General features: G+C 41.1%; 1 protein-coding gene across 2 annotated transcripts in view; it reads right to left on the bottom strand.

Annotated features, from left to right (window-relative positions):
* Positions 1-12,991: 12,991 nt before the first annotated feature.
* GLRA2 (glycine receptor alpha 2) overlaps positions 12,992-15,000 on the bottom strand; it is a gene marked incomplete at both ends in the record, with an annotated part of 126,136 nt that continues 124,127 nt past the window's right edge. For both annotated transcript variants that reach the window (XM_080344050.1, XM_080344049.1), the window contains one exon: positions 12,992-13,270. In XM_080344050.1, coding sequence (XP_080200176.1) covers positions 12,992-13,270 — 279 coding nt within the window. The remainder of the gene's footprint in view (positions 13,271-15,000) is intronic.

Raw genomic sequence — 15,000 nt, 5'->3', positions numbered from 1 at the left:
ACCTCCAAGGATGGTGAAGAGACCAACACCCTCCATGTTACAACCTCCATTCAGATAGTCCTGCTAGAGGATGCTGGAACTGATGTGACAAACACATACATATGCATAGCTTGAGCCAGAGGACATATCCTTGATCTACACTCCACTGTGTGAGAATCATTTTTCTGGATATTGGTAGCCTTCTGAAAGTCTCTGTTGAAAATTATACAGGAACAATGGTGAACAGATGCATTGTTTGGGAGGATTTGAGTGTCCTTTTTTAATCTTCTGGCACTGAGGTACACAGATAAGGTTAACATGATGGAACAACCTTCTGGAATTGCCTTTCCACTACGACACTCTTAGAAAAATGTCTGACAGGCATCTTTTCCAGTTTTTCTTTTTCCTGTTTAGTCAACTTCTACAGTCCTTTAAAATTTCTCCACTAGAGAGATGCAAGGTACAATCCATCATGTTCCCAGGGGTTTTGGGCTCTGGAGAAAAGACCAGAGGTCTGCTCAGAAACTACTCTTTGGGAGAAAAAAATCAAGGAGGCAGTTACAAATCAATGACCGGAAAAAGCTTCAGAGAAAGAAGCCATTTGACCATGATATTTAAGGCTGAGATTTCCAAAAGCACTTAATGATTTTGAGTGCTTCACTCTTTGGGTATTCCACCGGAGAAGAATTTGGAGGCCTTACTCTCAGAGAATAAGTGCTTGGCATTTCCTGAAATTATGTCTCCCTTAACATATTTCAAGTGGTGCATGAAGAAAGGGAGCTATTGAAAAATCACAAGGCCAAGATGTTCTTTAGTGACTTAAAATGGTCAGACAAAACATATTTTCATGCTGAGACACAGTTCTTCAAGTATTTTGAGCATTTTTTTCTTTCTCTGAAAGAGAGATTAAATAATAGTATATCTGAAATCTTACACTGCACTTGAGTTGTGTCATGAAAGATAGAATTCATATTTGATATTAATGGAGCAGGTGAAACGTGAAATGATATTTCTTTAATCTTTAATGAAATTTCTGGTTTTAGCATTTAGCTTGTCTGTTCAATGACACAGAAGAGCTAATAATATCACTGTTTTTGAAGGATTCATTCACTACAGGCAGTCTGATTTTCTGAATCTGTAGGAGACTGTTTTGGAGCTCCAATGGTGCATGAAAACAATAATAATAATAATGAAAAAAATCCCATGTCCTTGAAGCCCAGTGAGCAGAATTGGAAAGGTATAATTAAAAAAGAAAAAAGAAAATCTCCCAATAAGCTGCTACCCTGGAACAAGCACACAGTAGTTTACAAAATAACAGTTGTCTGGGAATTAGCAGGAGCAATGGGGTCTCAGGATGTCTTCAACTGAGCATGATCTATAGCTCTGAAAAATATCTGTACATTCAACACGGAAAAGCTGAACGGTGCTTTCTGTGGCAAACTGTTTCTTTGCTGAATGACTTTGTTAATTTAAAATTTAATAATTGCTTTTTTAAAACCCCATGAAATGGGAAAAGTCACCAATGAAGGTGCAAATTTTGTGGAGAGAAAAAGAACTTTTCTCATGAGGATGTATACATGAGAAAATACTGTGTATGACAAAAAGTTTTTCTCTTTTTGCCTGTTGATGCTTCCCTCTTAACTTCTCTCCAGATCCTATCTGTTTATCCTTCACCAGATGGCTGTCCCAGGGCACAGGGTCAGGAGGAGCCTCTTGGCTGAAGAGTGAGACAGAATATAAGCAAGAGGAGGTCCTGGGGCTGGGGCCCAGGGGAAACTCCTATGGCTACGTGACCTGAGTGCTCACCATGGGCAGCAACCAGGCAACAGGGATTTACTGGGGTAAAGACAAACACACAAACATACAACTTCTTATAGTTACCCAAATTCCATCCCACAGACCCCTTCCAGCCTCCAGACTCACTGATACACACACAGTGTTCCCTCTCCACCCCAGCCTCTTTGGGGCCAAAATAGTGTGTGCAATCTCTTAAGGTAATTTCCACCTTGATATTCTCTTTTTCCAACCTAGAATTTTCTTATTTTTTTTTCTTATTTTTTTTTTTTTTTTTCCTGAGAGGTGAAAGCTGACCTTAATACAAAGGAACATTGGAATAGCGTCCAATAGATGCAGCTATACTTCCAAAAATCAGAGATGCTCTCCAGTACTCATTAAAGTTAGCTGATAATGGAGCTAATATAAACCTTGGCTATTCTCCCAGCTCACTGTCCTAATAATAGAAATGCCCTTCTGAGTGAGTAGCTGATACTGGGGGATCTGCCAGGTGATTTCCATTAAAAAGAGCAAATACCCTTGGTGGAGTCCTGTTTGTCTTCCTCAGAGCACTACTGGGATGAGCAAGAGGAGGTCTTTTCTCCACTCATTTTCAGTTGTCCCTTTGTCTTTAGCACTTTCCTGAAGTGTCTGCTCTTTTTGAGGTCTCTGCAAAATCTGCTTCTTTTTGCTTTCCAGTTGCACTTTTTTTTTCACACATAACTCTGCAAAGTCACCCTCTCACCCTTGCACCAGGTCATAGGGAACCTCCTAAGCCTACCTGGCCAAGCTGGGAGCATCAATGTGTATGGTTTGGTGTTGGCGAGTGGGTTTTTCCTCCATCTCCCTTATTATACAGAGGACCCGGTTGACATCTTCCATCCAGCCTGAAGGGAGACTATGTAGTGAAGCCAGGAGGGCAGTTTATAGACACATCAGGTTGCAATGGCAAGAGATGAGATGTGCAGGAGGCAGTCACAAAAGCCTGATGTGTAACCACACTGCCATTTAACCACAGCTTGAAAACACCGGTGTGAACATTAAGGCTTGGACAATCTTGAAAAGACAATTAGACCAAGCTGTGATGACAAAATTATGCCACTTGTAAAGCAGCCCCAACTTGCACAGCCCCGAAGACCAACGTGGCATACAATTTAATCTAGATGCCTCCTGGCCTGTTGCTGCAAGGCAGGAGCCCATGTGCCCTGTGGGAGGTTGAGGTTGCTTTCCCAGGCATCAATGCTGTGAGGACCCTCCCTAGCTGTAGGTGGGGCTTTTGGAGCCCTTCTACATTGCCATGGCTCTTTCATCATCACCAGGAATAGGTTGAAGAGCTCTCCTCAGACCTCTTAGTTCATGTTTCCCTTCTGATTTATTAAGATCAGCTCAGATTTTAACTTGCAGAAAATATGTACCTCAGTAGTACTCACACACATTTTCTGCAAGACTCTTCAGATGTGACCCAGGAACCCTATCGGAGAGCACCCGGCAGAGTGCCTGCTTAGCAAAATTCACCACAGGTACATCCAAGTGCTGCATTTGCAGGATGTCTAAGCCATGCCTCAGCTATTTGAGATGGCATATATATATTTAATCCATGGCAGCATGTTAGCAGATCAGACTTAGATTAATCAGGCTGAAGATAACTTTTGGACATTTTCCATTACTAGGTCAGAGATAAATAAGGTAGATATCGTTCTGTGCTACAACACCAGCAAGCACTGGGTATCAGGTGAAATTTTCAGGGACATCAGCCAAAGAAACACTGTAATAAGATTAAAGGAAGCAAATTGAAAGGGATGTGTGTGTATCTGCATGTGTGCACACAAATGCAATTCAAGTTTTTCAGTTTGCAAAAACCATTAATTTCCAGTGAAATTGTCTCTGCTGTTATAGCAGCAAATATGCAAATTTCCTTCTTGCTAAAATATCCCCCCTTATTTCCTTAGTGTCAAGAGTCCTGCCAACTGATACTAAAACAGAAAGCTACAGCTAGAATAGCAATGCAGCTGTTCAAAATGAAGGAAAACTCCCCACATGTCAGGAATGGGCCTTACCTTTTGAGACTTGGTGATGCCTGGAATAAGTCAGCAAATGCCTGGGAATTAGTTCCTTTAAAAATAGCATAGGTCACATTTAGGATGTCTAATTTAAAATGTGGCTGTGGGTATTAATGGGGTACTTCTTTCCTGCAAATTAAAAACTGAGCTAATGTTAATAAATCAAAGGCAACATTAAAATTCTCGTTAGCCTCTACCAGTGTCCCTTTGAAAAGGCCTCTGAAGGACTATTATACACACAGATTCTGATGAGAGGAAATTTTGATTGCAATTCCAGATGATGTTCAGCAAATTCTTAATTTTTTGCTCACTTACCGCATTTGCAACACCAGAAGGGTCAGTGATGAAACCTCTCATTACGGTAATTCAAGGAAACAGTCACTGGGCTCCAAAGTGACAGACAAATGTGCCATAACAGCAGACGGCTGAGATCTTGGTCATATTGAAGCTTTCACCATCCACTTGTAATGGCCCAGATTACATCCAAGGTCAGCATAAAAGTTTCTCTTTGTATTTGAGATAAGAAAAAAAATCAGTAAAAGGGTGCCTTTTTTTTTTTTTCCTTTGCTCTTTTCATGGGTTAGTAGAAGATTCTGATATTCTTCCAAGTAGAGAACATGCTTTCGTGGCCCTATTACAATTAATGTAATACACATGGAAGAGGAACCAAATTTTCCTGCAGCAGGCAGCTCTTTCAGCTCTTATTTTTTAAGTTAATGGGTCAGTAGCAGCCCTCTTCTTCACCTTTCCTCTGGAGAGCATCTTCAGCAACCCCTGTTAGGAGCTGCACTGATGATGTCCCACATCTCTCCCAGAGGACAGAGCTCATTAGCTTATTACAGGAAAAATGCGCTCACTCTCCTTTTCTAAAGGTTAATTAGCTCATCATAGACTGTGCTGTTCTTGCTGTTCTCCCCAAAAAGCAGCCATGCACATCTCCTCTTCACACTCAAAGCAATGGCTAAGGGGACATCTTTAATCACACAGCAGCACGCTTCTTCATTTCCAGATTCTCCTGCCTCTCCATAACATCTCTGCCTGACAAAGCAGAGAGAGGAGGAGGTAGTGTGTCCAGTGTGAAATAAATGACAAGTGCTCTCATTTTCTCACTGGAAATCCCTCCTAAAGACTCTCTCCAGTTCCATATGTAATATTATTATTTCTTCCTGTTTGGAGAACATGCCTTATTGAGTTTTTTTGCTGTAGGGTCTTCATTTTTATTAACAGGATTGAACCCAGGAGATGAGACTGAAGATATTCTGTAAACACGTATTTTAGACTTGACTCTTTGAAAAGAGTTCTCCTCCTTCATGTTAATATGATCTGGGATGAACTGTATTCTTGGCCCAAACATTTCCCTTCTCTGTGGCCATTACTGAGCCACTTCACATCCCTGGGGGTTCCTATTCCTCATTCCCCTTGACTGGCCCTGCTCAGTGACCCTGTGCTGGGAACAATGGGCTCTCACCTCAGGCCAGACTTGCAGAGCAGCCCAAGATGTTGTCTGTCTTGGCTGGCTCATCCCCACATCTCCCCACTGTCAATGCTCTTGAGCTCCCTCTCTCCTTACATCAACACTGGTGCTCCTCAGATCCCTCACTGCACTTTTCTGGCACCTGGGTCATGAAAAACAGGTAATGCCCAGTCTGCTGTGGGGACACATCCTCACACAAGTGTCTTTAGCACTGCTGTGGACACCAATAATACATCAGGTTTACTTTATACTGCTTGTATTGGCATAACTCTTTTCTCTTTCTGGAGTAAAAGGAAAACAAGGAAGATGTTTTCTGAGTGCTGCAGCATTTCTCAAACTACTTCTGCAGCCACAACTGCAACACAGTTGAACATCTTGGGGGTGGGATAGGCTGAATGTACCAGTAAAGAGGTCTCTGAGCAGCACTGGGACTAGGTTCAGCACACATAGCACAGTCATCTTCAGGATGCTCTGCAAGCCTAATGTGTGAGTCCAAGAGGGCCTTCTGGAGAGTGCCACTGGTCTGGGCACTCAGGGGGCCAGAAGAGCCATCCTTGCACATGTGGACCTTCTCTGACACCAAGCACTTGTGGTACATTGTCTCTTCTCAGCTCTTATCTCCCTGCTTGGGAGCCATGGGGTGCTGTGTAATAACCATAAAAGCTGTTTTTCAAAGGCACATCTGGATTGCAGTGCTCTGGGGACCTCATTCAGCAGGCAAAGAGGGCTTGGAGCCGAGAGAAGGGAATTCTCTGGGACCCGGGGGATAAAGATGTGATTTCTAGGCATGCCCAGCCTTAAGCCTGATCCTGCTGCTTTGATATCAAGGGTAACACGCTGCATCACCTTAGGGAAAATGGATTCATGCCAGAGCAAAGGGAAGGTGGAAATATATGAATCCTTCAACCCACCGGTGTCAATGTATTTTCACTAAGCGCTTCTAAGGAATATATTCCCCCTGTGCACCCTCAGAGATCTTGTCATTTTTCTAGGGCAGTGGAAAGAGGAGCAGTGCATCCCGCTGCCATCTCCGTGGCATGCCACATGCTGTCGTGAGCCCCAGCAATAGCAACCCCCTCTGCTGAAAGTAAGATTGAGGTCTTAAGCTGAAAAAGCTAGTTTTGAATCAGTTACAGAGCTGTTCAAATGACTAGAGAGCATTTTATATAATTTGTCCCAGTAAAATCATAGTTTTTAGCACAAGTGAAATGCTGTCAGGATCCTCAGAATTCATTGCCTTTTTATTAATATTGCCTCATAGGGCTTCTCTGTAGCAAATATATTAATTTAGCATGTTTGTTTCATGGGAACTTAAAGAACTAAGTGCATGTATTTCAGAAAGTCGGTTTTCCTAATTATTATCTGAGATGCTTATTTTATCTCAAGTTTCTATTCCTCCTTAGAGGATATTGAAGAAAGCTAATCCACTCTGAATATTTTCCCTCCCAGATTATTTCTGCTACTTAGCATAGGAAACTTATCCTTCATTAGGGACTGATCTAGAAGCTATTGAACTCAATGAAACACTTTTTTTTTTTTCCTTATGATTTCAGTGAGCACTGCATTAGAATGAGAAACAAATTGATTAGATGAGTTTGTCTGGAACTGGTGAAACTGCTCTTGTTCTGCAGCTTAGCCTTAAATGTGGTGACATTTCACATTTTCCATGCAAAAGTAGGAAAGGATCTTCAAATGGCAGAAATATCTCCTTTTTCTCTTCCTGTCAAACCAGAAAAGATTGATTTTTAAAGTAAAATCTGTAAGAGGCATTTATGGAGAAAGTATGACTTTGCTCAGATTATTCTCCTAGGCAGGAGTTCCTCTAGGCAGCCTTGGTTTTGGTTTTCTAGTTTTCCAAAACATTGTAAGACATGAACTTCTAAGTCAAAAATCTTCAGAATAAATTACTTTGAAAGTCTGGCAGAAACTTATTTTTCATGGGCATTATATTATAGATAATGAAAATTAATAGTTTCATTAAAATTATTTTCATACTACTTTGTGTAATGCAAATCTCATGCTACGGCTTTTGTTTCTTTGTTCCTTGTGATCTTCTAATTTTAAAGGAATAAGGATTAGAAAAGTGTGCATATAATCTTTTTGCCTACATATCAAATGTATTTATTTCTGTGTTTAGAAATATATTTCTAAATATAGAAATGACAGTATTGTACTGGGTAAGATCTTTTGAATAAGTTTGTGAAATGTGACTTCCAGGTGATTCAGAAGCCCATTACTGAGCCCAAGACATCAGTTCAGCCCAATGAGAGCCCTTTCCAGGAAGTGCCCATGCCTGCTATCTCGAAGATAAATTCTAGATTCCCCCACAATGTTTTCAATAACTTTTGCTATGTGAGGCTGTAAGTTTTGGCTGGTGCCTCACCTTTGGTCAGCAGCTCCTGTGCCACCAATGTCAGTGACAAGCTTGCAGAAAGATGAAGGTCTGCAGCAGTTCAGTCTGCAGTAGAAGAACATTATTTTTCCATCAGCTCTTTCCTGTTGCCTTCAGCATCTTGTGCTGGGGAAGGAGGGAAGCAGGGTGAAAAAGTTCAATGCCTATGGATGAATGGGTTTGGCCCTTACTCCTGACCTCTGTAGGATAAGAAAAGATCAGACCCCAGAGGCATCATGTATCTTGGAGTTATCCTCCAGCAGATATGAATTGCCAGCATCTCATAACAGAGACTCCAAAAGCCTCTATTGCTACACCACCTGTGACCTATGATTCAGTACATCACAATTGATGGCTCTGCAGCTTGAAAAAATGTAGAGAAAAAAGAGAGAGGAAAGAGGAACAAAAGGAGATCTTTCATCTCATATTGCACTTTTTTTTTTCACTTTCCTCCTTTTGCAATAGGAGTATCTGTTTTATCGATTAGACTTTATCATATCACATAGGAGCACCTGTCTGGTGAGAGATGGTTAAGCTTTCTCCTCAAGTACTGAGCCACTTAGGTCCAGCCTGTAACAACAGAAGGCCAATAAGCTGACCAAGAGTTGAATCCTTCAAAGACATGCTTAAAGATTTTTAAGCTTTCTTGATATGTTAGAAGTCATTATGATTGTTTTGTAGTTAAATGCAAGTAGTTTTAATGCCCTAGGGATTCATTTTATCTTACCGGCTAAAATTGTAACCTGCAGGTTTTCCAATATGCCTAGAAGCTCTTCAGAATTAATGCCAGGTTGCTTTCCTTCCATTCTTGTGTGTCTCCTTCTTCATGAAGGCTATTTGTCTGGGACTTATTTTCTAAGCCTTGAAATAAAACTGCTCCACTATTTAATTCTGCTGCTTCTCTGAGTAAGAGGTTGCCCGTATTTGAGTCTTGTTTCTCTGATAACATCTACAGAATATTTGTTCAGGAAAGTCATGTCCTCTGCCAAGTCCTGCTACCCTTGTTATTTGACTTTTTATCTGCAGGCAGTTTCTCAGCCAGTGTACATTCTGCTGGTACCAGCCATGTTCTCTGAGGAAAGGTTCTTTGATACCCATCTGGTATCAAATCATCTCTGTGTGAGACGGTTCACAGCCACTGACCAAGCATGCCAAGAACTCTTCTGTATCATGTGGCCATTCTTAATTCACACACTTGGTGGGCCTTGTCCTTTTGCGTCCATCATTTATGTCAAAAGTTTGATCAGATAATTACAAGATTCACAACTAATTGTCATGTAGATATAAATTGTCTGTCTTCAAAAAGAGAGAGACCTGTAATGATTTTCTGCGCAGATTATTCCCATGACTGGGCCTAGAGTTTATATACAAGGCAACTGCAGAGCAACCTTACATGCTTTCAGCAAACAGCAAATCTGATCAGCAGAGTATCTTTCAGCAGCTCTTTAGTCAATGCTAATAGCCAAGCTCTGCAAAGTGTGCATCCCTCAAAAACACATGTACAAACATCCATGAACTGAGAATAGTTTTGCATTCCTTTTACAGCGGTCTGCACTCATATGGGAGAGCTTTGAGAAATAGGTTCTGATGCTCATTAGCAACATATTTGTGCTCCGAGGATTAACATTAATCCTGGAATTACACCTTCATTTAAAACAGAGTTTCTGGAATGAAAGGTGGGTAAAAGTGAGATCTGAATGTTTATGTATCAATGAAGGCTTCTGACTTCCCATGCAAACACATCTTACAGCTGCATATCCTCACCCTGCGGAAACTCATGCAGCAAGGATTGCACTGAGGTTATCCTCAACTACATTACCCATTAATCAAATACTGTTCCACTGTAAAAAGGAATGAAAGCAAATCTTACACTATAAAAATTACAATACTATGATAGCTAAATCTGAGTCAAAAGCTTATTTTGCAAAGCAAAATAGTCTAGATAGTTGGTTTGAGTTATCACTTTAACATCTGGTTTCACTTTCTGGGGTTCTCATTCGTATCTGGTTCCCCAGTCTCAAAAAGATGAAGATGACTGTTGCCACTTCTGTCACAGATGTGACAGGACAGTCTACAGAGCCAAGGAGGGTATGGGGAAACAAAATGCACAGCTGGCTTTTTACCATTAATTTATGTAACAGTTTGGGAATCAGACTTGTCAATATCTCCAGATGTCCTCCCCAGTCCTGAGAGAGGAATAAAACCTGGTAGTTACAGGCAGCCACGTGAGGAGGGATGGGGACACGCACACGCATACACACACACACATGCACACAGACACACACAGACACACACACATATACACACACACACACACACACACAAATACAGACTCGCCCAGGCTGTTGTCACAACCTTGAAGCACTGCCCCCACGCTTAGCAGAACGAAGACCTTGTTATGCCTTAAACGTCTGGTTTTTGTTACTTTGGGAGGAAGAGATAGATGATACCTCATCTTATCTTTCCCGAAGTTTTATGGCCATGGAGGCAGACACCTTGGAAGATAAGGACAATTAACAATGTTACTGTAAAAGGTCTCAGGGCCTAATTGGGATGGTAGAGATGAACCATCTGTCGGACAACCAACTACCAGAAGAAGCCACAAACCAATAGCTACCCCTGACGGGCAAGACAACTCACTTCTGGTCAGTACCTTGAACTTTCCCCTAGCTTGAAGACCCCAGACCCATTTCCAGAAGAGTCTTCCTAAATAGCATGAAGAGCAAGCAGAGGGAGGAGATGAACTGCCTTCTCCTATCTCGCATGTAAATGAACTGGTTTATAAAACAACCTCACGGATGATACAGGTTGGCGGCGTGTAAGTCTTCAACACATCCCCCCCTTCCAGAGGTCGTCGTGGGACCGATGTACCTGTGGAGTGGTGATATCTTACTCTCCCTCTCTGTGTCTCTCTCTCTCTCCCTTTCTCTTTCTGATATCTTAGTTTTCCTCTTCTTTCTCTCCCTTCCTTTTTCTTAAACATATAAAGTAATACCATTGTAAGTTGTGCTGCTAAAATCTTGTTAAGTTTTACATTACAGTTACTAATTGTTGCCAATCCATTGCTTTTAGAAGGGTTTTTGCTGTCAATGTATTGATAAGTTTTGTGGTACTATAACATACTTTTGCCAAGTCACTGATTGCTGTAATTTGTATACCACCATGTGCTTTTAGTAAATTCATAATTGGACCCCTGGAGTGATTGTCTGTCATTCACTTCGCATTGCCACGCAAAATTACCCAGAGTTAACTCACACCTGATCTCATCTGTTGAGTCAGGGTGCGTGTCATGTTCAGTTAGCTCATCCCTCATCCCATCTGTTGGGATGGGACAGCTGTACTGCCTGTATCCACAACATTTCAGCAAAAGCTGGTCCAAGAGTCAAAGAGGAGAGGGGGAAAGGCTGCAGCTACAGTGTGTCTCTGTACCACATACCACTAGGGGAGAGGGAAAAAGACATCTATGCTGTGCAGCTATGGGGTATATCTTTTGGATTCTCAAGGAAAGGGCAGTGAACTGGATGCCATTTAATTTGCTTTGAATTATTGGTCTTTGTGATGTCCACATGAGGCAACTGATGTAGGCCAAGTCAGCATGTCCTTCAGCTCACCAAAGTGGAGAAGCTGTGAGAAAGTGAGGAGAAAGTTTAGGATACCCCCAAGCCGGGCACAGCACATGTAAAGGTGAGGTTGTCGTGCACGGATGCCGTGAGTGAGGAGCAGCATCCCTCCTCCCCAGGCCTGGCTCTGGGCTGGCCAGGGCCATGCAGCCAGTGTAATCCATCCAGGTTTGGTTCAACCCAGATGGGTTTTTGGAACATGCCATATCCCAGCCACATTGCTGACACCGTCCTTGACATAGTCCCAGGGGCTGCAACACCCTCTTGGCTGCAGAACCAACAGCAAAATTTCACAAGCTAGGCCAGGTCAGCAGAAGGTTGTTTTCCATGCTCTTTCTGCTGACAGAGTGGTAGAAAAACTGGGCTCTGGTGCAAACAACTCTGCTGCTGCAAATGAAGGAAAGAGTGAAGAAATATTAGTACCACATTTAGCTTTATTGAAATTGAATAAATACCTTTTTTTTTTTTATTAAACTCTTTTACAGCAAGTGTAAAATTTTAATGTTTGATTCATCTTATGTTACAGGTTGTCTTCTTCTGTGTAAGCAAAAATACCATCTTTTTTTTTTTTTCTTTTTAAATTTTCTACTTTAAAACATGTAACAGGGATTTGAATAACGCAGATCTGGCACCAAAAGGTAACAGGTTCTGAAAATCACAGTACAGTTTTAAAATTCTTAGGTTACTTAATGATATTTAAAATGATAGCCACTTTGAGTAAAGATATAAATTAGAGGTCTGTAAACAAGTTGTGTTTACCTATAGAGCTATTGATTGCAGCTACAATGAGAGCGGTAATAGAAACTCAATGCTAAACCGAGCTACACCTTTGAGGAAACAAGTTCTTACTAAGTAGTGTGATACAGGGTAGCACAATAGGTAAAATACAGTTTGGCACCTCAATTTGCATGTAAAATCAGCAGAAATAAAATGAAGTAAGTGCACTGTCTTCCAACAAAAATAAACCGGGCAGTTTCACTGGTTTTGGAGTGTCAACTATCAAATAAACAACACAACACACAAGTTCAACTCCAAAATTACAATTCTAGTAAAGCAAGATAATATTAAAATGCACATCCACAAGGATATAGTAAAGTATAAACCCTTTTTCTTTCTTTTTTTCTTTCTTTTTTTTTAATTTTTTTTTAATTTTTTTTTTCCTCTCCCCTGTCAGTAGAAATAATTTACAACCCACAAAAGGACTCCTTGGTGAAACCACTAACTACAGACATGGTCATGGAATGTAGCTCAGTAGACTTGTTTCAAATAGAAAGGCAACATTATCCTGAAAAAGTTTGGTCCTCTTATAACTCACTGTACTGTAGCCACCACAGTCTCTTGGTAGATGTTTTAGGAGAATTGCAGGGTTTTTTATTCTCTTTTGTTTTGAAATATAATATCTTGGTGATAAAGTTGGATACAATTTGGCCCCATTTACAGATGTCTGATTGATGCTGAATCTGGAAAAAAACACACTGAGAGTACATAGGGGAAACCCTTATTGACTGATCTTACAGCATATTTTTTCATGCAATCACTTTTCCTTATATATTTCTTGTCCTTTTTTGTTCATTTTTTCTTCAGTGTCCTTGGAGGGGGAAAGAAACCCTTAGTCCAAATGACAGAAAGACCTTTCGCTGTTTATTTACATGTGGATCACTTTGGCTAAGAAGTCCTGGTGAATCAGAGTTGCCTATTTCTTGTGAATGTCCTCATGCCGTATAATTTTGTATGTGATCCAGTAAAAGATGTTGAAAATGAGGAAGGCGAGTGGGAATGCAGCACGGGATATTGTATCAATCCTTTTTGCACGGTCAACAAACTTCTTTTTGATGGAATCTGAATCCTTTGGTGGTGCTGGAGGTGGGTTGGGTGCAGTAGCCTTGACCGCTGAGCCATCTTTGACTTGCAGACAGTGACCCATGCCATAGCCACTGAAATTGAATCGACTGTCACGAGCAACTTCATCTTCCTGGGGGATAAAGAAGACCAACAAGTCATACAATCACCTGTCTCTCAAGCACCCCATATACTTCAGTAGTTAAGGTGCATTCCCTCCAAAGCACCTAAAGCAAATTAGCTGTTCAAGTTCTGATACAAAGTCCAGGTTTCAAAGGTAAGCAAGCAATTAAAAACTACATAAAAATGTATAGAAATTAGGTGACTGCCAGTGTTTATGAATCAGAGCTTTAATTTCTCTGGCTATAACTAAATCAGTTGCTCTGCACAGCAGTCTGTATCCTAACCCTATAGGGAAAAGACCTGACTCCACAGGTTTCTCCTTGGGCTTGCTGTGGGGAGCAAACATGGTCATGTTTGTAGCAGAGTCTGCTCTAGCCAGTGTGAACTGAAAGACCCAGAGATCCAGGGGTCCAAGCTCATGGCGACGTGTACCCATGGCTCAATATAACTGCAGCCTTGCACCTCCATTGCAGATCTACAGAACAAGGATAGATCACAGTCCCTTCGTGCTCACAGGAGCACTTTGACAATCAATGCGTCAAAGTGCACCGGACACTTGGATTTAGTGGTAACTGTGAGTTAGATACAATAGCACAAGCTAATATAAACCATCTTGCAGAAATCCATTCTCTCTCTTGTCTGAGTGGGTAAAACTTGCTTTTGTAGAGGCGAGTAACTTTACCATAATGATAACTATGTGATGAAAGGTTTGTGACTGTGCTGGTAAATTCTCACTGCCATTTCTCCTGTCTGATAGCACAGTAATACACAAGTTAACAGTTACTGGCAGCCCTCCATGAAGAATTCAAAATCAACAAACAAGAAGCTCTATTATTTTTCATTTCAGCAGGGATCAATTGTAGGTCCAGCAGCCTGCCCTAGTTAAAGATCTTCTTGACTGACAAGTACTTCATTGTTGACTTAAAATCAGCTCTTATTGGCCTCCCAAGAAGCTCACTCACTCACAAGGGACATTCCGTCATATCTCACCCACAGTCTTCTGATCTTAACAGAGAATCAGAGGCTGCATGAAAAAACACCACAGCAGCAAGATATTGAATAAGGTATACATTTGCTGAACTTGGGAACTGGAAGGGAGGATAATTTACACCTATTCAGGATGTAAATCAGTGCTTCTTCACAGAAACACCTCTTTCAATAATTGCATTTTTCCCTCTCCCCTGCTGCAGCATTGGAATTGAATATATCACCAAACTTGCTCTCCTTACCTTGGAGCTGACATGCAAACATGAATAACCAGTAGTGAGATCCAAGGCTACTAAATGAGAAATAGTCACTCTGGCTATGTATGACATTGAGTGCTTATGGAAGGAGGATAGGCAATAAACAGTGCATTGAAGCATTTGTCAGTTCAGCTTGAGAACTATTCTGCAATGTACCTGTGAGCAGGTGGATAATTGCAATATTGCAGGTCTGTTTGAGCTCTTTTTCTGGGGTTTGTATCCGATTCATTTCAAAAGCTCACCATCATTAAGAAAAAGAAGCACAATACTCTCCTTTTTCAATTTTATTTATGTACAGTTTTCAGTTCCTTTGTGAACACTCTGAAATTTGTCTTGTCCTAGTGATTATAAATATGTAAAGTATTTTAAAGATGAACCCACTGAGACCTAAGTTTTGGGTAGTCTTATAGGCAAGGCTTCTCTTGCATGACTGAACACCACAAGCTCCCCCAACAGTAAAAGAAGCTGCCTTCCTTGCAGCACTTGCCTTTTTACT

The sequence above is a fragment of the Nesoenas mayeri genome (assembly GCF_963082525.1).
Source record: "Nesoenas mayeri genome assembly, chromosome: 1".
Lineage (NCBI taxonomy): Eukaryota > Metazoa > Chordata > Aves > Columbiformes > Columbidae > Nesoenas > Nesoenas mayeri.
This window is presented reverse-complemented; position numbering and strand designations above follow the sequence as displayed.